The sequence below is a fragment of the Malaclemys terrapin genome, chromosome 11, assembly GCF_027887155.1.
Source record: "Malaclemys terrapin pileata isolate rMalTer1 chromosome 11, rMalTer1.hap1, whole genome shotgun sequence".
Taxonomy (NCBI): Eukaryota; Metazoa; Chordata; order Testudines; family Emydidae; genus Malaclemys; species Malaclemys terrapin.
In genome coordinates this window covers 53,038,822-53,061,703 of record NC_071515.1, presented here as the reverse complement: position 1 = coordinate 53,061,703, position 22,882 = coordinate 53,038,822, and the positions used below count along the sequence as shown (strand labels likewise).

The 22,882-nt window shown below is 41.6% G+C and overlaps 1 protein-coding gene across 19 annotated transcripts in view; it reads right to left on the bottom strand.

Annotated features, from left to right (window-relative positions):
* Window positions 1–22,882, bottom strand: part of NEB (nebulin) — a 202,644-nt gene that overhangs the window by 159,133 nt on the left and 20,629 nt on the right. For all 19 annotated transcript variants that reach the window (XM_054044614.1, XM_054044625.1, XM_054044624.1 and 16 more), the window contains 16 exons: window positions 20,891–20,995; window positions 19,492–19,599; window positions 19,295–19,408; window positions 18,298–18,495; window positions 16,136–16,243; window positions 14,579–14,677; window positions 13,840–13,944; window positions 13,644–13,751; window positions 12,476–12,787; window positions 12,175–12,381; window positions 9,858–9,962; window positions 9,362–9,469; window positions 7,494–7,805; window positions 6,032–6,238; window positions 5,650–5,754; window positions 3,470–3,577 (listed from right to left, as the gene is read on the bottom strand). In XM_054044614.1, the coding sequence (XP_053900589.1) occupies window positions 3,470–3,577; window positions 5,650–5,754; window positions 6,032–6,238; window positions 7,494–7,805; window positions 9,362–9,469; window positions 9,858–9,962; window positions 12,175–12,381; window positions 12,476–12,787; window positions 13,644–13,751; window positions 13,840–13,944; window positions 14,579–14,677; window positions 16,136–16,243; window positions 18,298–18,495; window positions 19,295–19,408; window positions 19,492–19,599; window positions 20,891–20,995 (2,409 nt within the window). The remainder of the gene's footprint in view (window positions 1–3,469; window positions 3,578–5,649; window positions 5,755–6,031; window positions 6,239–7,493; window positions 7,806–9,361; window positions 9,470–9,857; window positions 9,963–12,174; window positions 12,382–12,475; window positions 12,788–13,643; window positions 13,752–13,839; window positions 13,945–14,578; window positions 14,678–16,135; window positions 16,244–18,297; window positions 18,496–19,294; window positions 19,409–19,491; window positions 19,600–20,890; window positions 20,996–22,882) is intronic.

The following is a 22,882-nucleotide window of genomic DNA, read 5'->3' as shown; positions in this document are numbered from 1 at the left end:
CCCCCCCGCCAAAAAAAATTCAGAAAAATATCAGAATGAAACATATTGACGTTTCACTTCTAAACAACTTTTCATTTTGAAATTTCCTTCAATTTTATTTTTAAAAATTCAAACTCTTAAATCAGAACATTTTTACTTCTTTATTTGCTGAAAGTTTTGAAAAATTTTGTTTTCAGTTCAATCTGAAGTCATATTTTTTCTGTTTTTCAGAATTTGCCAGCAAACAGAAAAATCCAGTATTCACGCAGCTCTGAGATACAGTATATAATCTCTTCCCCCTCACTGTCTCTACACCTTTTGTCTGTCATATCTTATGGCTCTACTCCACTCCCTCTCACAGCCCCATTGCCATTTTTTTTTCTTACAGTACTACCCAAACCACCAAACGCTCCAAAACATCTAGGTAAGGATTCAGGTATTTGGAGGAGTCGGGTTTAAGTGGGACTTGAGTGGTTCACAGGTCTTGTGCTCATGCTGGACAGGAGTGAATTTCAATCAGGGTTCCCCGTCTCTGCAGACTTCAAAGCCTGCTCAGCTGGCACCACTGATTTAAAAGTTGCTGGGCTTCCCTGATACCAGTGGATACTGCAGTTGCCTCGTGTTGTGATAAGTGGACCTCCAAATTTACCCTAATTGTGAGCTCAAGAGTAAAAAGGGAGTGAAAATTGGTGTCAGAAATTAAGTTATTGGTGGACAAAATAATGAGAGGATGGACTACTCCACCCAACACTCGATCTTGAGGTTCTTAAAAATAGAAGTGTTTTGGGAAAATTTAGCAGAAGAAATAGCGTTCTGCCAACAGCTGCTGGAGCAAGCTTCACCATCATGGGTGCCATCCCCACTGTCTCCTAGGACCCCAGGCCTTCTTCATCCCGAGAGATGTCCCGACCAGAGCAGGCCAGAAGACATTGGCATCTCCACCAGCTCTGGCTGAATCCCAACCATCACCGGGGACATGACATTGTGTCACACATGTGCACACATCCTCCCATATGTTCATTTTCTTCCCCGCTTTAGGCTCTTCCATACAGCCCGCAGCAGCAAGTCTCAGAGCCTGGGTTGACAGACTTGCTCTCATAGGACTCACTCTACAGCACTGAAAATAGCTGTGTAGACATCACGACTCAGGCAGGAGCTTGGGCTCTGAAGCCTTGGGAGGAGGGTAAGCTTCAAAGCCCAAGCTCCAGCCTGAGCCACAACATCTGCTCAGCTATTTTTAGTGCTGTAGCTTGAGCCCTGTTAGTATATAGGCCTGTTTGTTAGCCTGGGATAGAATTTTGGGTTTGATTTTTGATACTTTTACATTCTTACTAATAGGTGTGAACAAAGACACTCTGTATTGCATCTGCCCACAAGCAGATGGGGAGAAGAGAGATAAGAAACAGAGCTAACCTGTTGCTGGGTAGACTGGGAGTTTAATATACGAGGACACACTTGAAGGACAGGCCTGCTTCAACTTCAAGCAACCCGTTGAGAGGGGCAAGGAGGATGGGGGGGGGGGGCAGGAGGCATAAGAAACACTAAAAGCCAAAGAAAAGCCTGGCCTTACCCCTCACATATGGGAAAAAGAGATAGTACTGAAGCCCCCAGACTCACGATGCTCCAGAATGGAACACGACCATAAATTATAAGGGGTGGGACCAGGGGCGTGCACTACAGGTATAAAGCCTGCTAAGGAGGAGGAGGTGGGGAAAACGGGGACAAGGGAGAAAGGTTCTACTGGCATGCAAAGCTATGGATATGCTTGCTTGATTAACCCCAATAAACATCGCGTTGCCTACACTTTGGACTTCTGGTCTTCTGCTTTCTGTCTGTGTGACAAGAACCAGGGGAGGGGCAAAGGGAAAGCCCCCAACAAGTCCCATAAGCCCAAATCTGTCAATCTGGGCTCTGAGACTCGCTGCTGTCTGCTGCCGCTCACTGTATAAACATACCCTTTACCGCTTCTCATTCTCATCCCTCTCCTTTTGCTTTCTGTCTAATAAAAATCTGGCATAGCCAGCCAAGACTGCATATTCTGCAATACTTCTGGAAGCCTGTGACCAGAAAGAGGCAGCTAAACACAATTCCCTAAACAGCCCGATGCTGACACAAGTTTGCCAGGACTCAGAATGGCTGATAAGTCCATGTGTGTGTGTCTGTGTTTTTCAGCAGTGAGATTAAAAGTGAAAGTCAAGACAGAAGCTGTATTTTCTATCTTTGCCATTCTCTTCTTATCCCTTTTTTGTGTGTTTGTCACATTTTGTTTTCTAGGAAATGGGATCAGACTTTAACAACAAACAACAACAACTGCTCCAGCCCATCTTAACTAAACTTTTTCTCTTTTCCCCCAAAAGGACAGTTATTGTTGTCTTTATTATCATTGTCAGACAAGGGCGGGCGGGGGGGGGGGGGTTCCTTCTAAAAGCTATCTACAGCCAAAAGGGAACAAGGAATATGGTTAAAACGAAAGCCTTACTTAGTACTTTACATTTCAAATGCTGTAACTGTTTTTCATTCTTTCTGTATCTTTAATAAAAGGTTAACAGGATTTTTAATGTTGTGCTTGCCATGGTACTAAGCAAGCCGAGGTCTTTGTGCACCAAACCTTTTTAAAAGTGTTTAAGGTTGGACAGTTCAAGGTCATGTTTGTTGACTCTTTGGGCCCATATACTCCATCTAAATTAAAACAGTAACTCCTGAGGAGTCCAGGCATGCCAGGGGACTAGAACTACAGCACTTCAGAACTCTGCACAAATAAACTGCACAAGAGGAACTTGAAAGAACTTGGCAGGACCAGAACTTCATTCAGACCTTAGGGTGGGCATACTATATAAACCAGACTGCCAGGTAACCAGGGTTCAGAGAGTCAAGAGATGACTGTATTCAGCTTGTTTCTGAAGTCCATATGGAAATCCAGATCAGTTGATAATTGCATAGCATCACAAAATAGTGCTCAGAGCAGTGGCAGATTAATGATTTTGCCGCACCTAGGCCCTGGCATAATTGCCGCCCCCGGCCCCATATGAACTTGTTTTACTTTTTTTACAAATTTGTTTTAATGATATTTAGATTCATTTTAGTTCAAATAGTTGAACATTTACAAGTTTTATTATAAATAAAATTACAAGTACAGCGGACCCTCGCTTGAATGCGTGTCTGTATAGCGTGATTTCGCTTATAGTGCGGGACCGCGCATGGATCCAAAACTGAGAACTGCTTAATTTCTTCCTTCCGATCATATTATTAACTTTTGTGAGTCTCACAAGTATGTTTACTAAATGGCGTCGCGCCGTCATTGGTGGTTTCAATACGTGCTATGATTGGTAGAATCGTGGCATCACTGATGCCGCGATTACAAAAATGCTGCTACTATAAATTTGTTGGCCTAGGCAATAATATGCCGCTGGCTCAGAGTATAGTATTATGTGCTGCAGAAAGTTACAATAAAGTAGATCCTCCAATTTCTATCCAAATTAATTATACTTACATCACTGGCAATCTTTTGGGAAGCCTTAGCAGCAATTACAGAGATGGCATCTGGTTTCAGATCATACCCTTTGGCAATTGTTTTTTTCCAGTCTGCTTTGTAATAAGCCTTAAAGAAAAAAAAAAGAACCAACAATTTTTCTTATTATGAGTAGTTAATAATCTTAGACTACTGTAAACTCATGTTTCTGTATGACAAATATTACATTGAGTAACATTCATTTTAGGTCTGTTCAAGTTTACTACAAGGATAATTCAGTGTTTTCAAGTAGTCACTTCAAATCAGTGTAGCTAAACTGCCTCATTTTCTCAGTTAGCATTTTTGGCAATTTCTAGGAAAAATGGCCTTAACAATGGTAGTAAACGAGGTCTAGAACTATGTAATTTTTTTTCTTCAAATAGTAAATTTGCCCCAACATGAATTTTTGGGGGCATCAAAATTATTCACATATTAAGGTCAAATTTAGTAAAAGTTTCTGCTGAAAAAACGGATTATTTTTTGCAAATGTTGAAATCGATCTAACGTTTTAAAAAACCACCATTTCAACATTTCATTTCAAAGTGACATTTTCAAAATGAAATGTCAATTCAAAATAACATTTGAAACATTTCGGGGGGGTTGGTTTGAAACGCACACATTGTCCCCCACCCCCGGAAATGTTTGGGTTCAGCCACCGAACCAAAAAATAAGTCTAGAGAAGGCCCTTGCTCAAAAGCTGTTTGGATATCACTGAGTCAATGGGAAATTTACCTAAGTAAAGGCTTCAGGATTAGGTAGGGTTACCATATTTTGTGCCTCCAAACGGAGGACACTCCACGGGGCCCCGGCCCCGCCCCCAGCCCCGCCCACGCCCATGCCCCAACTCCGCCCCCTCCCCTGCTTCCCGCGAACATTTGATTCGCGGGAAGCCTGGAGCAGGTAAGAGGAGTGTGGGGGGAGGAGGCGCGGCCCAGGCTGGCCCCCCGGCGGCTCCAGCCTGGGTCGGCTCGGGCCCTGGGGTGCCGGCCCCGGCCCCCAGCCGACCACCCCCGGCCCGCCCAGCACTGCCGGCCTCCGGCGGCCCGGCGCACCCCCGGGCTCCCGGCCCCGGGACCCCGGCACCCGGCCCCGCGACCCCGGACCGGCTCCCCGACCCCGGACCAGGCTCCCGGCCCCGCGACCCCGGACCGGCTCCCCGACCCCGGACCACCCCCCGGCTCCCGGCCCGGACCCCAGCCCGGCACCGCGCCCCCGGCTCCCCACCCGGCCCCGCGCCCAGCCCGGCCCGGCACTGCGACCCTGGCCCGGCCTGGCCCCCGGCCCGGCTCCTGGCCCGGCACCATGCCCCCGGCCCCGCGACCCCGGCCCCGCACCGCCGACCCCAGACAAAGAGGCCCCGGCCGAGCCCTCCCTCCCGATTTTCCCGGACATGCCCGGCTTTTGGGGATTTCCCCCCGGACGGGGATTTGAGCCCCCAAAAGCCAGACATGTCCGGGAAAATCCGGACGTATGGTAACCCTAGGATTAGGTCCTATCATCTTAAGTAAACTGCAGGAAGCAGAGTGGTTAGTTCAGGGATTGGTAACAGAATCTCTCTCAGTTGCTGGTGTGACCCTGACACCAGGTTGGCAGTGGTTCAAAATGACTTGATGTTATCGACAGGACTATATAAAAGGAGTTGGTGATCTCTGGCCAGTTCCTAGAGGGCAAATGTCCTCATCACCAAATTCACTATTCTAATTGCTATGAAAGGGCTCCATCGTTCCCTTGCTGGCAGTCTCAGCAGAGAACCTTACAGTGATAGGCTAGAAACACAGATAGATACATAGATACTAAAGCTAAGGATTGACTAGTCATAGAGATTGAACTATTGTCCCTCCTCTAAGTGAAGTAAAGAAAGAATTTCAACCTCCACACTGAACTGAATCTGGACATTAAATGATATTCTGAGTTTCTTATTATTTCTAACTAGTCATTTAGGCCTCAGTGCAGCAAAGCACTAAAGCATATGTTACATCCACCTGTATTCAACAAGGCACTTAAAGCACACATTTAGCTTTAAGCACATGCATGCAGGCAAGAGCTTTTGCTGAACTGGGGTGTTATACATTTTCAGTATTCAAATTTTACACCCTAAATATACTAAAAACCCCATAAATAGAATACTAATACACAATAATAATTTATTGTCAAATACTCACATCGCTCATGTTTAATGCGTTGACCTTGGCTTGAATAAATTGAGGAACATCAGGGTCCAGAGTGTATTTGTGTTTCAGTTTCTCACCCTCCTGCTTATAATTTATCTAAGAAGGAAAATAATACACAATATCTCTTTTACAAGATACAAGGCAGGTCGCATCAGCTTCATCATATACAAGTAGCAATGTTTAACACTTACTGATAAACTCCAGTTTTACTACATGTATAGCCCTTAAAACGCAAAAGGTCTATTAGATTACATTTGAGTCTTTGTATTTCAATACATGCATATCACAACAATGGTATAAGACAACGAATCAGGAACATATACAACTGACAAATTCTGTCCTGTCCACAGTAGTGTGTGGAGAAACTGTTTACCTCACTCAGTTGCTTGGTATTGTGCTGAGCCAAAACCATTGGCATTGAGTCTGGTAGACTTGTGAACCTGAAGGTGTCTGGGTTCTGGCGATATTTCTTTTCATTTAATGCCTCTCCGGCTTTTTTAACCTTTTCAACATCCAGAGAACCCAGAGGGCTCCATCCAATACCTTTGAACCAGCTGTTGTAATCTTGTTTGTACAAGTTCTGAAAAAAGACAAATCCTAAATTGGTCAAAGATTGCAAACAATTTCCCATTGAATAGCATTCCTTCTATTCAAAGTGATAATTCAAATGCAGACCACAACGTGACCTAGTCAGTGTGGTCTGCATTTGACAGAAAATATTTATAGTTTCTTATTGGAGAAACAGAAAGCTTTGCTTTACCCTTTTTACACTTCTCTATAATTGTCCTGGGTGCCCTACATATCTTGTTTCATACATTTGGTAGACTCTCAATTAATATTTACCAAGTTCCTTCTCTCTTCCCCTTCTACGGTCCCACGTATTCTTAAAACACTCCTGCTACAATACAGTGACCCTGAGCATTCTTTGTTTGTTCTGCATTGTATAGGACTAGACTGGACTTGCTTTTACAATAATAAACTCTTTAGGGCAATGATTTGGATTTTTGTTTGCCATATTTCACCTGTTGTATAACATGTGAAATTTATAGCACTGTGGGTGAAATTTACTCCACCTGCATAAAACCCAGGGTATCTTTGCAGGTGACGTGCTGGGAGGTTGGGACCACTCAATCCATGGCTCCTCCCTTGACCTGCCCCCAACCTACTCTCAAACTGACCTTCCATGCTGGCCTTGCAGAGGCTGGTTCAGAAACCAGTTCTGCAGTGCAGAGTGCAGTGTTCACTCAGCCAACTGAAACCCCATTCCTGCACAACCCATGAAGGGTTTAAGTGGAATGTAGTGTCCTATGTTGGTTCCCTGTATTGGGTTGACTTTCTAATAATAATAGTTATATTTTTGCCCACTCTCGCTATAAGGAGCCACCTCGTTATTATGTGGTCTCAGTCTGAGATGAGGACAAGATCAAGGAGCTTTCAAAATAGCTCCTCAGTTAACCAAACAAAAATGGGGTGCATTGCAAAACAAAGAATCAGTTTTGTGCTCAAGTGTGATAAAAGGCATTTTAAAAAGTCCTATGAATTCAGTATTCCAAAAGTACAATCTCTAATAGTACACACATGCCAAAAATCCCATTGAGTAGGACCCTAGCCAGGAATGTAACACCTCCAAAGCATCAGCTGCCAAAGTAAAATTGTATAGTTTTCCCCCAAATAGATAATAAAGTCTACTTAAAATTTTGTACAGGGATATGCTGAGTTCCAACACAGCAATGGGATCTTCCAGATAATAATAATCAGACTTTTATTCTACTTTTCTTGGGATGCATTGTATTGTTTTTAAGCAACTATGAAATTGGCAAAGTTGAAACACTTACATTACTTTGAATTTGCATCATGTTCTTCGTTAGTTCAACATTCATGGCATCCGGCAGATACGTGTAATGGTGGATCAGATGTTTGTAGTGGGTATTGGAGGCTATGTCTTGAGACTGTTTAGCAGCCTGGATACTGACCATATCAGCAGGTGTATGATAGTTGGTCTTGGTCTTCTCATAGTCCTTCTTGTACTCGCGCTCAGACTGCAACTTTGCCACATTCATATAATGAACAAGTTTGGGATCATCACGCACACTTCTGAAACCAACATGTTTTCCTTTTGCCTTTTCATAAGCTTCTTTGTATTTATACTGGAGGGAGAGGGAGAGGAGGGTAAATGTACTTTGCATATCTATTGGATATGTATATTGATATCTAGATTTAATGTTTAGACAACAGAAAGGTGTCCTTTCTTGTAATGCTCTTTGGGGAAAGTACTGGAGGAGGTGCAGGTAGTTCAGATGGGTCAGCCATCACAAATGGAATACCCAGTGTCTGTATGTATACTAGACTTTCTTGGAAATATCCCAATATTGCCCTACTAGCAGTGTAGCAATGGGGGTAGTAATGGTGTGAGCACTAGTGTAAACAGGGCACAAGTGCCTACCCCTGTACAGAACAGATTTCACACAACACTATGGTGAAGGCGGGAGCTCTGCCAACACTAGCACTTCCACTACTGCTACTACTTGTGGAGCTGTACCAGTGAGAGAGCAGTGAAGAGAAACTTACAAAGGAAGTCCTTGGTTAACAAGGCCCATATGTTGTATTAGAACAATTTCCCAGCAACTGGTCAATCAATCATTTAGCTATGGCAAATAAACTGAACACAACTGGCCAGCTCCCCTCTAGTGATTTAAAATCACTGGATCAGCCTCCAGTTTGTGCAATTAGCACAATAAAGCCTGCTGAGCCGTACGTAGGTTCCCCCTCCACTCTATGGCAAAATATGTCCCAGGATGAAGTGTATCATGCCACTGCAATGTGCATGCAATAGATTATCTGGCAATTTACCATAGCCAGATTATGCTGTTTAATAGCTTTGTCATATAGCCATCTATGACAAATGGATTAAAACAGACACCACAGCAGCTTCTGTTTATATAAAGCAATGAGATCAGAATAAAATAGGCCTCTTCCCATTTTGCTACTAAAACAATCTGTTTTATCAGCAGTCTTCTCAAATCCTTTCCATATAGTAATGCTGGCAAACCACCATAGCTGAAGGGAAAGAGGATCCTGTTGGAAGTCAGTCTCTCACTGCCCACGCAGAGAAGGTGGAAACAGAATGACACAAAACTGTGGGGGAAACTATGACCAAACAATGAGGCTGGATATATAGCATCTCTGCCAGAGCAGGCTAGCAACTTCTGAGAGAGGGTAAGGCAAAAGTGTCACATAAAAGGTGCAGGATCAGAGCCAATTTGCAAAGCCAATAAAAATCACACTTTATCTAACTCAAACCAGAGCAGGTAAAGGGTAAGCTGCCTACCCTAAGGAGACCTCATTAGTGATTATGTTAAGAAAATTGAAGTAAAATAATCTTTATAAGCGTTTTCAACAAGCATTAAATTTTAAAAGGCCAGATCTTCAGTTATCGTAAGTGGACAGAGCCCCACTGACTTCAGCAGACCTATGTCCAATTACTCCAGCTGAGGATCTGGCCCTAAATATTCTATTAGAGAATTTAGTACTTAAACTAACATTTTGAGCCAGACTGAGAATCTGTTACTCACACTTGTGACTCCAAAGAGACTTCTTGTGTGAGTAACTGCTCGCTAATGGGGGTAAGGGGTTCACAATCTGGCCTATAATGTACGATTTTTGTTGAGAAATGACATAAAATTTACCTGAAATTGATACTTACGTCACTAGCAATGTTTCTTGAGGCCTTAGCTAGAGTAAATGGAATAGCATCACCTAACACATTGTTCCCCTTGGCTATCAAATCATGGTAATCGTGTTTATAATATGCCTAAAAAAAGAAAATTCAAATATTATTCAGGAGGGTTAATAGCACCATGTGAACTGCACACAATTCAAATAGTTACTTCTGAACTACTATAAGTATTGCAGGATCTGGATGATGTAGTGGTACCATGTACCTCGTTCATCATTTATTAGATTACATCCACAGTAAATAAGCTATACTGGTTTGCAAATTCAAATGATAAAATAACAATGACAGCAACTATTTTATTATAATTTGATTATGTAGAACTGCATCTGCATACCAACCAAAAGCCAGGTGAATTGCTTATGTGGTATCATTATTTGGACATATTATGTAGCTTACACTACTCATCACTACTTATTTCATTAACAGCATGTGACTTAGTCATATTCTTCAAGAAACCACTTACATCACTGATGTTGGCTGCATTGTATCTAGCCTGGATAAACTGCGGGACATCTGGTGTCATGGTGTATTTATGTTTGACTTCCTCTCCTGAAGATTTGTATAACCTCTGCAAAACACATGACATAGTTAATCACTTCTTTCCAAGCATAATGAACTTCAGATCACTGTGTATTAACAGAGGGCTCAAGTTTGGTCTCACAGACATATATTGCCACCTATCTCATAAAATCAGTAACTGCACTTTCATGCACAGGCTCTGATTTTACAGGCTATGTACTAGCCTATATGATATAAATATCATGCCATAAGTTGTTCCACCAGAGGAAAAGCACATATAGAAAAATTAAACATTAGTATGAAACAAATGCACATAGAAACATACCCATCTGTGAAAGAGAGACAGCACAAGACAATGATAAGGAATTGTAATACAGAGCAGAACCTGGCTACCTTGCAATGACTAAAAAACATATTGTGATTTATTGAATTTTATGAATTAGTGAAGATGGGAACACCACAAGACAGGAAAATGTAGTGTGTCCATTAAATTTGACAGTTCTGTTTGGATTTAAGTATTTATGCTAATACTTAAAATGGCAGTAAATATACTGTAAGTATATTCTAAAAAGACTTAGGTCTGGGTCTATACTACCCGCCTGAATCGGCGGGTAGAAATCAACCTCTCGGGGATCGATTTATCGCGTCCCGTTGGGACGCGACAATCGATCCCCGAATCGGCGCTCTAACTCCACCAGCTGAGGTGGTAGTAAGCGCCGCCGACAAAAAGCGGCAGAAGTCGATTTTGCCGCCGTCCTCACAACAGGGTAAGTCGGCTGCAATACGTCGAATTCAGCTACGCTATTCACGTAGCTGAATTTGCGTATCTTAAATCGACTCCCCGCTGTAGTGTAGATGTACTCTTAGTAAAATGGCACCTCACCATAGTGTTTTACTATTAAACCTTTCCCAGGACTGGAAGGTTTTTGTGAAGATGGCAAAGCGTATGGATTAATGAAAGGAAGATCAGGGAGATTCTCCTGTCCTTTTCAGTTTCATAAGTTCACAATGGTCATTCTGATCTTGGAGTGTGAACTAAAACCCTGAATCTGTTTTGTATGGTCACCCTTTATCCAGTAAAGCTAAAAGTGTTTTATCTTACAAATTTAATTGTGTCATCATAGAGGGAGGCTCCGATTTTTAAAGGTACACCTCTACCTCGATATAACGCAACCCGATATAACACGCATTCTGATATAACGCGGTAAAGCAGTGCTCCGGGAGGGGGGAAGCTGCGCACGCCACCGGATCAAAGCAAGTTCGATATAACTCGGTTTCACCTATAACGCGTTAAGATTTTTTGGCTCCCAAGGACAGCGTTCTATCGAGGTAGAGGTGTATTTAGCTATTGCCGCACTCCAGTGTTGCAATACCTAACTGGTTTAGGAGCCTAAGTCTTATTTTCAAAAAGGGTTTAGGCACTTAGGAATCAAAATCCCATCGACAGTCAATAGGATTTAAGCTCCTAGTGCATAAATCCCTTTTGAAAATGAGACTGAGGTGTTGCAATGCTAAGTGCAGCAATGCCTAAATACCTTTACAAATCTGGACTGGACTGGACTGGAGAGTCAATAAGTCTGAGGGTGTAAACTTTGTGTGATATCTGTAGTTGCACATACAGTTGTAAAAATATTTTTACTTCATTTCAGTGTTGCAATTTAAAATATGGGCCAGATCCTCAGCTGCTACAAATCAGAATAGCATAGCTCTTTTGGATAAAATGCTGGCCCTATTGAAGTGAATGGAAATGTTACCATTGACTTCAACAGGGCTGGGATTTCACCCTTTGAGCTACAGTGATTTACGCTAGCTGAAGATCTAGCCGATACTGCTCTCAGTAACCACAGTGTAAAATGCTGGGTGAGGTTTTATGGCCTCTGTTATGATCATCTAGTCTGATCTACTGCACAACAGTCATTTCTGGCCTTAAAATCTATGAATCATTGGAATTAGGAGTAAGTCCACTGAAGTCAGCAGAGATACTCAGTACAAAACCCATTATACATGTTCATTGGGGTTTTGTGTGTATATGCTCATATCAGACTATATTAATATCACAACTATAAAAACTGCAGAACCCCCCCCCCCACACACACACACTGTTTTTCTCTTTGGTACGGAAATATCTTTCCACAGATGTAATAACCACTTACAGGGAAATAGTGTGATTGTTTATTTCACTTAAACCGGTATGTAGATATAGATATTTCTGTAGACACTTCCTTATTTTGTTATGTTCCCTTTCTCCCAGGCTTACTCACATCATTGAGTTGAAGTGTATTCTGTTTAGCTTGGACCATAACCGGGGAGTCCACCACACTGGTAAATTTGATGGTGTCTGGGTGCTGACGATATTTATTCTCATTCAGGGCTTCTCCTGCTTTTCTAGCTTTCTCTACATCCAATGAACCAATGGGGATCCAGCCAATGCCTTTCATCCAGTTATCATAGTCTTCTTTGTAGGCATGCTACAAAAAGAAGTGACCATGCAGATCAGATAGTTATGTTTGCCTTTGCCTGATCCCTCTGGGTACATTCTGCACAAAGAAGCATGTTACTTACATTACTCTGTATCTGCATCATGTTTTTGGAGAGTTCCAAGTTCATCGCATCAGGTAAGTAAGTGTAATTGTGGATCAGCTGCTTGTAATTAACATTGCTGGCAATGTCCTGAGCCTGCCTGGCAGCCACAACATTGACCATATCTAATGGGATGTTGTATTTGGTTTTTGTTTTCTCATAATCTTTCTTGTATTCCCGCTCGGACTGCATCTTGGCTATATTCATATAGTGAACCAGTTTGGGGTCATCCTGGAGGCTTTGGAAGCCAACAAGTTTACCCTTGGCAAGTTCATAGTCTTTTTTATAGTGGACCTGTCAAAGCACAATCAGACATAAAATACACTTTCTTTAGTGAGCAATTTAAACCCCCATTTATAAGGAAGCAATTTGTAAGAAACACTTATTGTTACACCTTACTAGCCCCCTTTTTTGCAGGGTACAAAAAGCCAAAAAAAAAAAAAAAAAAAAAAAAGAACCCCCATTTATAAGGAAGCAATTCTAGGGAAATTATAATTATTAAATTGCAACAATTGTAATTGTTTATCATTAAAATAATCATAATAAAACTTAATACTTATATCTCTTTACATTTTCATTGCTGTACAAATATTAACTAATTAATCCTCACAGCTCCCCCCACCCCCACGTAGGTATTATTATCCCAATACAGCACATGGAGGAGGAGGGAAGTCAGAGGTATATTAAGTGACTTCCCCAAGGTTACACACCAAAAATCTGTTCCAAAGCCCACTGAAGTCATTGGGAGTCTTTCCATGACTTTAAGACCAGGCTCCAATTACCGACAGAGTTATGATAATAACTCCGGTATTCCTTGGACATAGGTCTGTGACTAGAACAGGAGACCTCATTGTCTCTCTTCATTACAGTAGAGTTGGTGATGTTTTATTTATTCAATGCGTGTTAAAAATGAGTGTCAGATTTTTCTTGACACTTATGTATCATTAAAATACATTAGTTAAGTAACAAAACAATAATTTAAAAAACAGACTCACGGTCTATTAAAGCGTTCAGAAAATTAACCCAGCAAAGAATTCAATAAAACCCCACCTCAATAAACAATCCCTCAGATGTAATAGAAATGCAACCTATTTTAAAATAAATCATCACTACATGTAACTAATAGTTACATGAAATGGGATGTACATACATCGCTGGCAGCCTGTCTAGCAGCCTTGGCAACTCGGATAGAAATAGCATCATTTCTTAGGTCATATCCTTTTGATTTTAAGTCTTCCATGTCCATTTTGTAGTAGTTCTGGAAGAAAATGTCACTTTTGAAATAAAAATCTAAGCCTCCATTACTTTATGTTAAATCAAGTGCTCTTACTCCAACGTAAACTTACATCACTAATATTGTAGGCATTAACTTTAGCCTGGATAAACTGGGGCATGTCTGGAGGTAGGTGATAATTGTGAATTATAGCCTCACCTTTGGCTTTATATAATATCTGCAACAGAAAGTAAAAAATAAATTTGTCAGTCAAATGCTGATAAATTATAAATGCTTAAAACATGCTGAGTCATATAGCATCTTCCATAATAGTAATACTTTTATGTATACAGTACTGTTATTTAAAAGGTGAAATCCTAGGCCCATTGAAGTGAATGGCAAAACGCCCATTAACTTCAACAGGGCCATAATTTCACTGAGAGAGTATAATACCTACATGTACACACACATTCTCAAACCTGTGGTAACCAACCATTTGAGTGACTGACAAAATCTGGTTCCCCAACAGATGTTATTTTCTGGTAACACAATGAATTGTACTCAGTACATTTGAGGATAATTTCATGAGTGCCCTTAAGATAAAAGGCACTCAGTAAGGAGAGGTCTTGTGTATAGGTATCACCGAGGAAACTCGGATTACTTGAATTAAGTTTCACCTGCCTGAACCAGGCCTGAATTTGCCTCTTGTGCAGTGGAACCACATTGACTGCACTGCATGTGGGGACATCACACCAATCAAGGGAGGGGCAGGATTTGCCTGATAGCACTTTAAGAAGAGGTGAACTGGCGCATTTGACTTCAGAATTCAATTTGTTAATGTATATAAGTCCACTAGAAATATCAGCACTTACATCACTCCTCTGGGCCTGGTTGATTTTAGCCTGTACTGTAACAGGCTCATCTTCAATCTGGGTATATTTAATAGTGTCCGGATGCTGGCGATATTTTTTCTGTTCAGAAAATAAAAAGTCAATGTTACATTTCCTTGATGGCTAAAAACACCTTTTCATCTATTTCCATTGCACCTCTTTGTAAAAGTGAACATAGGATAACAATGTAATTTTACATCAGACGTGTCCTTATATACAAAGAAAATTTTAATCGTAGTGACATTAGGTATTTTCATAAACAAACAATTACTGTGTTGTATTTGCAACATTTGTGTGTATGAACATGCCACTGTACTTTCAAAATGGAAAAGCATACGGAGAGATATGATTTTGCACACTTTTGTTACCAGTTCATGCTCTCGTGTGCATATTTTGCACACGCAATGTAAGTGCACACACTTTAAAATGTTGACCTTGGTGCATATCTTCCATTGGCACTAATGGAAGCTCTTGACCCTATTCTGCTTTCTTTACTCCTTTACAACCTCATAGCCTTCACTGGGTTGCACAGGCATGAGAAAAAATAGAATTTGGTCCAGTATCTTCCGTTTCCTATGCATCATATTGCAATCTATAATGATAGTGATCATACTATGATCATTATTTTCAGCTTAGTCATTTATCCATCATCCCATTGAAGTCAAAAAGCAATCGCAAACAGACAAGTGTAGGTGAAAAAGACAACTGGAGAAAAAACATCCATATGCATAAATTGCAAACCTGGACCAAACTATCAAATTTGCCGTTAGGTAAAGTTTCATTGCAGGCCTCAGAAAATTATATAAGCACTTGCCATTGGATGTGTGGTGTGCCTAATTTACTCCTAAAAGAAGACATCAGACCATATCCTGCAGTGTTAGTAGAAGTCAAGATGAATTTGAATGCAGATTGGTGGCAGGATATCCACCAATCATTACGTTTATTTTTGTTCACTACAACTCTCCTGTCTAACTTCAGCCTATCGTATGTGAAATAGGAAATAATGGTAGCTCTCTGATTCTTTGCTGATGATGGTTGTGATCTAAAAACTGAGCGAATTTTGCTGAGCTGCCTTTTCAACCTCAGGAAGATCTGAAGGAAATCTTCTTGTCTTGCCTATTTTTTTCTTTCTTGTTGGTTCAAAACAATTGTAGAAAGCGGGCCCTGCACTCTTTGTGTCAGTGATACTCAGAACTAGCAGGAACGATGTTCCGCCTCCAGGAACTCTTGGCTCTTTATAGCCCCAAACACTGCTCAGTAACAAGAGCCCTTAAATGTTGTGTAGGAGGAAACCAATGCATGAAAGAACATGTGTTTTTAATATTGGTGAATATCAGTATTCGTATCAAATACTCTTTACCCATTGGACTGATCTTGCAAGGAATTCCAATAAAGGCATGGATTAGTTGAAAGGGTATTTCACATGTAAATGAACAGCATGATATACAGTGTGAAGAGTAGTGCCTTGTTGCCTTAATATTCCTCTGGTGTGCACTTGATTGGAATAGTAATTAATTTAATCACATTGCATTTCTTTACCTCATTGAGAATGTCCGTAGCTCTCTTAGCCTTCTCTGCTTCCATGGACCCAAATGGCACCCAGCCACAACCTTTCATCCAGCTATTGTAGTCAGATTTATATTCATTCTGGAACAGAAAGACAAATGAGGAGTCCAATGAAAAGAGAACACTTACATTGGTCTGAATTATCCATGTTTCAAACAGTCATAGCTGTAAGGAAGCTTGAAATGTTAATTTTTATATCAACAAAACTGGAATTGCCTAGGAGGCAAAGGGGAAAGAGGGGAATGTCCTTACAAAATAGAGAGAGGCCTCTATATCTTTATTACACTATCAGCATGATGGGCTGCTTCCTTCATGATAAAAGTTTAGATATCTGTGCTCCCTTGAATGCATTCATGAATCTCCTGTTAACTTGAATGCATTCACCTGGTTCCCATTAAAGGGGCTTCACTGTATTCTATTCACAAAAGACGACCTTTGCAAAGGTATAATTAAGGTTGGGAATACCTATACCTTAAACAAAGAGTTATTTTTTATACTGTTCAGGTACTCAATTGCTATGGTAATAAGAGCCATAATAATGCTTATAAACTGACAGCTCATGTCGCTACCTGGGTGGGGCCTTGGTTGGGCTGCTAGCAGTGGAGACACATTTTGGGGTTGGGGGAGAGATCTCAACTTAGAGCAATTGAGGCAGTGTTACATGAGCACCTCTCCTTTCCTGACACTCCCCCCCCCCCCACACACACACACACTTTGCCTTCAGTATGTTCGGGCTGTTTCTTCTCTTCTCTCCCCCTGCTCCAGGGAGGGAGAGGAGAGGAGGGGGTCACATGCTGAATCTGGGCCTGGGCCAATGGATGGTACACGTGGTGCAGGGCTAGTGATTGGCTCCTTTCTGGTGGTGGTGGAGGGGAGGGACAGGGATTGATATCAGTTGCTGTCTGGGTAGAGTAGCCATTGTGGGCTTCCTGTTTCCCTTCACACCCTTAAACTAGTATGCTGGATCTCTGGTGATGCCAGCAGCAGAGTTGATCACCAGTTCCAGGGTCTGGAAGGGATTTTTCCTTTGTGGAAAAACTGCATGATGAGGGGGTTTGCCTCTATGTTTCACATGGCTTATGGCTTCCCTCATCTCATCTTTTCTACATCTGGCACTAAAAGAGGAGTGAGTCAGGATTCTTCCCATTTCCAATAAGGGTTCCTTGGCAGGCCTGAGAGCACAGAGGGGGCATGGCCTTCACCCTCAGGTTTATAGTACAATGGGGTCTGGAGACCTAGTCTAAGAGTGGGAGAATTGTGGAATTCCACCACAATGCAGGTGAAGGCTTTAGGCCTAAGACTTAGAGGGGGCCAACTCAGAGAGATGAAGGAAGGGGTCAGAGGTGAAGTTTGCCCTGAACCATGGCAACCAATCATAAACATTTCAGATGAAGAAGACTTCTGATTGTTTTTTGAGAAAGTTAGAGTAGGGGTGTGACTTAGGTCAAAATAAGGTTTATAATGGAAAGTAATTTACAACTTGAACTGCAGAGTCACTATCATGACTCCATAATACATGCACAGCCAGTTTACTGAAAATTCATTACAAGAGAAAATCAAGTTAGCAGCTGTACATTCTGCCTTATAGGTCACTCTTGCATATCATTTTTCAGTGCATATCTAAGACAATCCTTTTCACATACAGTATTTGTAGCCTTGAGCATCTCCACCAGGGTCGGCTCCAGGCACCAGCTAAAGAAGCAGGTACTTGGGGCAGCCAATACCAAGGGGCAGCACTATGCCTGCTATTGGGGCAGCATGTCCGGGTCTTCGGCGGGAATTCGGCGGCGAGTCCCTCTCTTCCTCTTCGAGGGAAGAAAGGGAGCGAAGAACCTACTGCTGAACCGCACTGCCGTGTTTGTTTGTTTTTTGCCGCTTGGGACGGCAGAAAACTTGGAGCCAGCCCTGATATCCACATTAGTTACATTGACAGAACTGGTCAGTAATAGCACACATACTTTTAGTCAATATCATATATTTCTAGAAGGCTTTGTATTTTCAGCACTTATGCTAACTACCAGCATGCTTTGCACTCACACTTCACGTACAGTGAATTGTAAATAACCCATTTGCATCAGCAGAACCTTCATAGAACTGGTCCATAATACCACACATATCAAAGTATGACCACTTACATCACTCTGCATAGAATAGGCCTTCTTTGCAAGTTCCACATTAATACTGTCAGGAGGATAAGAGTAATTATGTAGGAGATGCTTGTAGTCTATGCCGCTCGCGATAGCCTGAGATATCTTAGCCTGAGTGATTGGAATCATGTCCAGAGGTGCTGTATATCTGCTCTTTGACAATTCATAGCCCTTCTTGTACTCATGCTGTGGAAAGGAATTCAATACATATGTTTTGGATTAACACAGAAAACAGTTTTGTAAAAACAGATATTCTTTTCAGAAGAAAGTTACTTCCTGGCAACATCAAATGTTTTAAATAAGTTCAATACCTGCTAACTTCATGAGCTGTATTAGAAACAGATGGAATTATAAGGCACAGAATATTATTTTTAAAGAAGTTCCTCAGATACGAAATGGTAAATAATTTGCTGTCAATCTATATTTTGAAACTACTGTTATGAGATATCAGCAAATGTGATGACCTCCACCATTAGCTGTCAGACAGATTTAAGCCAAGAGTGTCCAACACCAGAGCACAGACCTTTAGCACTTGAGCTAAGGGAGCAATTTCATTAGCTGGCAGCAGTAGTAGCCTGCTATCCTTCATATGTATTACCCAGTAGAGAGGGATATGACACACACCTTATTAATCTGTTACACAAACAAGCCACATTCTGGATAGAATTTCACCCATAGTTAATTGGGACTGCACACTGAGGAATCTCAGGGATGCTATGGTGTGGGGAGGTGAGGGGACACCATCAGCAGTGCCAGAGTGTAGGTGGTATCACAGCTCTGCATGCAGAATAAGGGTTCTGCATGAGACACAAACAGCTGGTGCATGGGGAGGGTTGGAGAAGAGCAATTCCCCCACCTACCTTTACATTTTCTAATTAGCCTGTAAGTGCCTTAGAACTGAGCTTTTGTCTCTGATATGTCTATAAAAGGCCTAGCACACCGTATATACATGAATAAACAACAACGATAAAAGAAAGACACTTACATCACTCTGCTGTTTGGCCACCTTTGCAGAATGTAACATCTTGGGATCATCATGAATGCTCAGGGCTCCAATCATTTTCCCTTTACTTAGTTCATAGTCTTTCTTATATGCCACCTGCACAGTGAGAACATATATGTGAAACCATGTTTCACATTTACAACTAAACTACCGCAGCTACATTCATATTTCATACTTACATCGCTTGCAATTTTACTGTTAGCTTTAGCTGCAAGAAGTGGAATTGCATCAACTTTGATTTCAAATTTTTTAGATTTAGATCTCTCCCAGTCATACTTGTACCAGTTCTGAGGACATGAAAATAAATGAGGTAAGATATGACATCAACGACTAATCCATCAATTAGAGGATAAAATAACTGTCAATATTTTGAGCCTCTAATTAACATGTTGTTTGTTTAGAACATTAATTTAAACCCAATGTGACAGACCCAGACTAGTGGGGTACAGGAGTCTGGTAGAGGGCAAATATACTGGTCACTGGATGAGTAGTTTTCTGTTCCCTGAGTGACCAGAGCAGGAGCTGCACTAGAGTAATTAGGAACCTGCTAGAACCAGTTAAGGCAGGCAGGCTAATTAGGACACCTGGAGCCAATTAAGAAGAAGCTGTTAGAATCAATTAAGGCAAGCTAATCAGGGCACCTGGGTTTTAAAAAGGAGCTCACTTCAGTTTGTAGTGCAAGAGTGTGAGGAGCTGGGAGCAAGAGGCGCAAGGAGCTGAGAGTGAGAGGGTGTGCTGCTGGAGGACTGAGGAGCACCAAGCGTTATCAGACACCAGGAGGAAGGTCCTGTGGTGAGAATAAGGAAGGTGTTTGGAGGAGGCCATGGAGAAGTAGCCCAGGGAGTTGTAGCTGTCATGCAGTTGTTACAGGAGGCACTATAGACAGCTGCAGTCCACAGGGCCCTGGGCTGGAACCTGGAGTAGAGGGTGGGCCTGGGTCCCCCCCCCCCCAAACCTCTCAATTGACCTGGACTGTGGGCCCTTCCAGAGGGGAAGGGCTCTGGGCTGTTCCCCAACCCACATGGTGAATCTCTGAGGCAAGAAATTCCGCCAATAAGCGCAGGACCCACCAAGATAGAGGAGGAACTTTGTCACACCAGTTTATCATATCAAACTTTTCAAGCTTACTTTTCTTTTACACAAAGACTATTTTGCACCATTGTTGAAGTGGGTGTAAAGATAACGGATTTTCACTTTAAGACCATCCATTTTATACTGACAATGGTTAGGCTGCTGGTGAGCTGTGACTGCTGCCCATCACTATCTCATTGTTCACCTGTGTTCCTCCCTCTGTCTGTATCTATCTGTTGCCTCTTGTATTTAGATTGTAAGCTCCTTGGGGCAGGGACCGCCTTTTTGTTCTGATTTTGAGCAGCTCAGTGGGGACCTGATCCATAAGTGGTTCTACTAGGTGCTATGGAACACATATAATGTATTAGTTATCTGGAGTTTTTCACATCTCCTAATATTTATTCTTGTCATCAGTATTATTTAGAGTTCTTACTCCAGGTGCAAGTCTAAATGCTTTGTTATGAATGTTTCGTGTCCTCTACAGGAAGGTGTTACATTAATACTTACATCACTCAGATTATATGCATTGACTCTGGACTGGAGGAATAATGGAGCGTCTGGTGGCATGTGGCATTTGAATTTCTCATTTTCGTGTTTAGCTTTATAATTCAACTAAAAACAATCAGAAATATTCAAATAAGAAAGGTACAGTCCATGGGACAATAGATAGGTCACAGTGATTGGTTAATGCAAGAGGTAAACAAGAGGGTAAATTTTTGTTTCAGATCAAAGTTCAGTTTTACAATATTCTGTTTTTTGCTTATCTGAATTTGAGATGTACCTTCACTCTGAGCCAAAACCTCAGCTGCTGTGAATCAGCATAGTCCCACTGATTTCAGAGGAACTACGCCAGTTTACACCAGTTGACACTCTAGTTCTGTCTTTAGTGCATTCACTAATGCAAGTTAAACAGCTAGGCCAGAATTTTTTACTTTAAGAATAAGAATCCTTAGCCAGGTCTGCAACAGTTACATTTGTTATCAGTAATTCAGCTCCCTTCTAGTTAAGTAACAATTTTGAAACTGATTTTTATTTTTGCATATCAAGTAGAAAGGCAAGAAAGTAGAAAACGCAGTGTGTAAATGCACTAGCCTTTCCCCTGTGAAGAAATAGATTCCCATCTTAATTAAATCACAAGTGAAAATGAGACTGATGATCTCATTCTGGTTCCTGTCTGTGCACTAAATCCACTCAGTTGGGAGTGTTAGTTTGGTCGAGATCCAGGACTAGAATAGCACAGGTGTTACATTTCAGGATTGGGATGCGTTGGCAGAAATATATATATAGAAGCTTGCACAATGTTTGACCTTAAAGTGTCCGGATCCAACCAGTTCTTTGCTCTTACAAGCACTAAATTCACTCCAATTTTTAAAGCAAAAAGTTAATCAGTTTAATATGTCATCTTACGAGTATTCTGTTACATCTGTCATTATTTTAAGTGTCCACAATTCTTTGCTGCAAAAACAAACACAGCAGAATTATGGGCCTTTTCTGTTAACTTCCATGGGCTTTCAATCGGGACCTAGCCGTATAAATCAATTGTTTGTGATCATTGTTAAAAATGAATAAATAATATGGGACCAATCCCACCTGAACTGTCCTTTTTTCCTGGACACAGAAGAATTTCACTGTTTTTTCTTGAAGTAATTATGACAAAATATAATAGAAACACATTCAGCATATAACACCACCAATCTCTAATGCAGTACTTTTCATCCACACATCTCAAAGCACTTTACAAAAGAGGTAGGATCATTATTCCCATTATAATGATGGGGAAACTGAGGCACAGAGAGGGCAAGTGTGTCCAAAGTCACCCAGCAGGCCAAGGATATAATCCAGATCTCCTGAGTACCAGTCCAGTACTCTATCCACTAGAACACACTGCCTCTCTACAGAACATGTGTTAAAGAGTACCAATGTCTTTTTGACATGACCAACAAGCAATTCTGTTAATCCACCTTGGTTTATTCTGTCTGAGGGCCATACAGCTGGCACATGATGAAGAGTGATGTCCGAGCTAAAACTGATGAGCAAGTGCCTGGTACTGTGTTCGTCCATACAGACCTCCATTGTGAAGGTTCTAGTTGGAATCCTAGAATCTCAGGGTTGGAAGGGACTTCAGGAGGTCATCTAGTCCAACCCCCAGATCCTTAAGTGGGCCCCCTCAAGGATTGAACTCACAACCCTGGGTTTAGTAGGCCAATGCTCAAACCACTGAGCTATCTCTCCCCCTCAAGTTATTTACCCAGATCATTTCAATACCACAAGAAGTCGCTGATTAGTCTGTCAAAAGACTTTTAACCACCCTTTCTGTGCACTGGAGCTTCTATGCAGAGGCAACCATCAGTTAGGTTTTGTTGAAGGACAATTGGACCAGATTAATTGGCCCACTGTTCCAAGTGGGTTTTATGAACGTGTGCTTTCTTATAGGATCACATAATGTCAATATTGGTAACAGACTCGGTATGAAGGGGCAGGGGGAAGACTGTGTTTAAC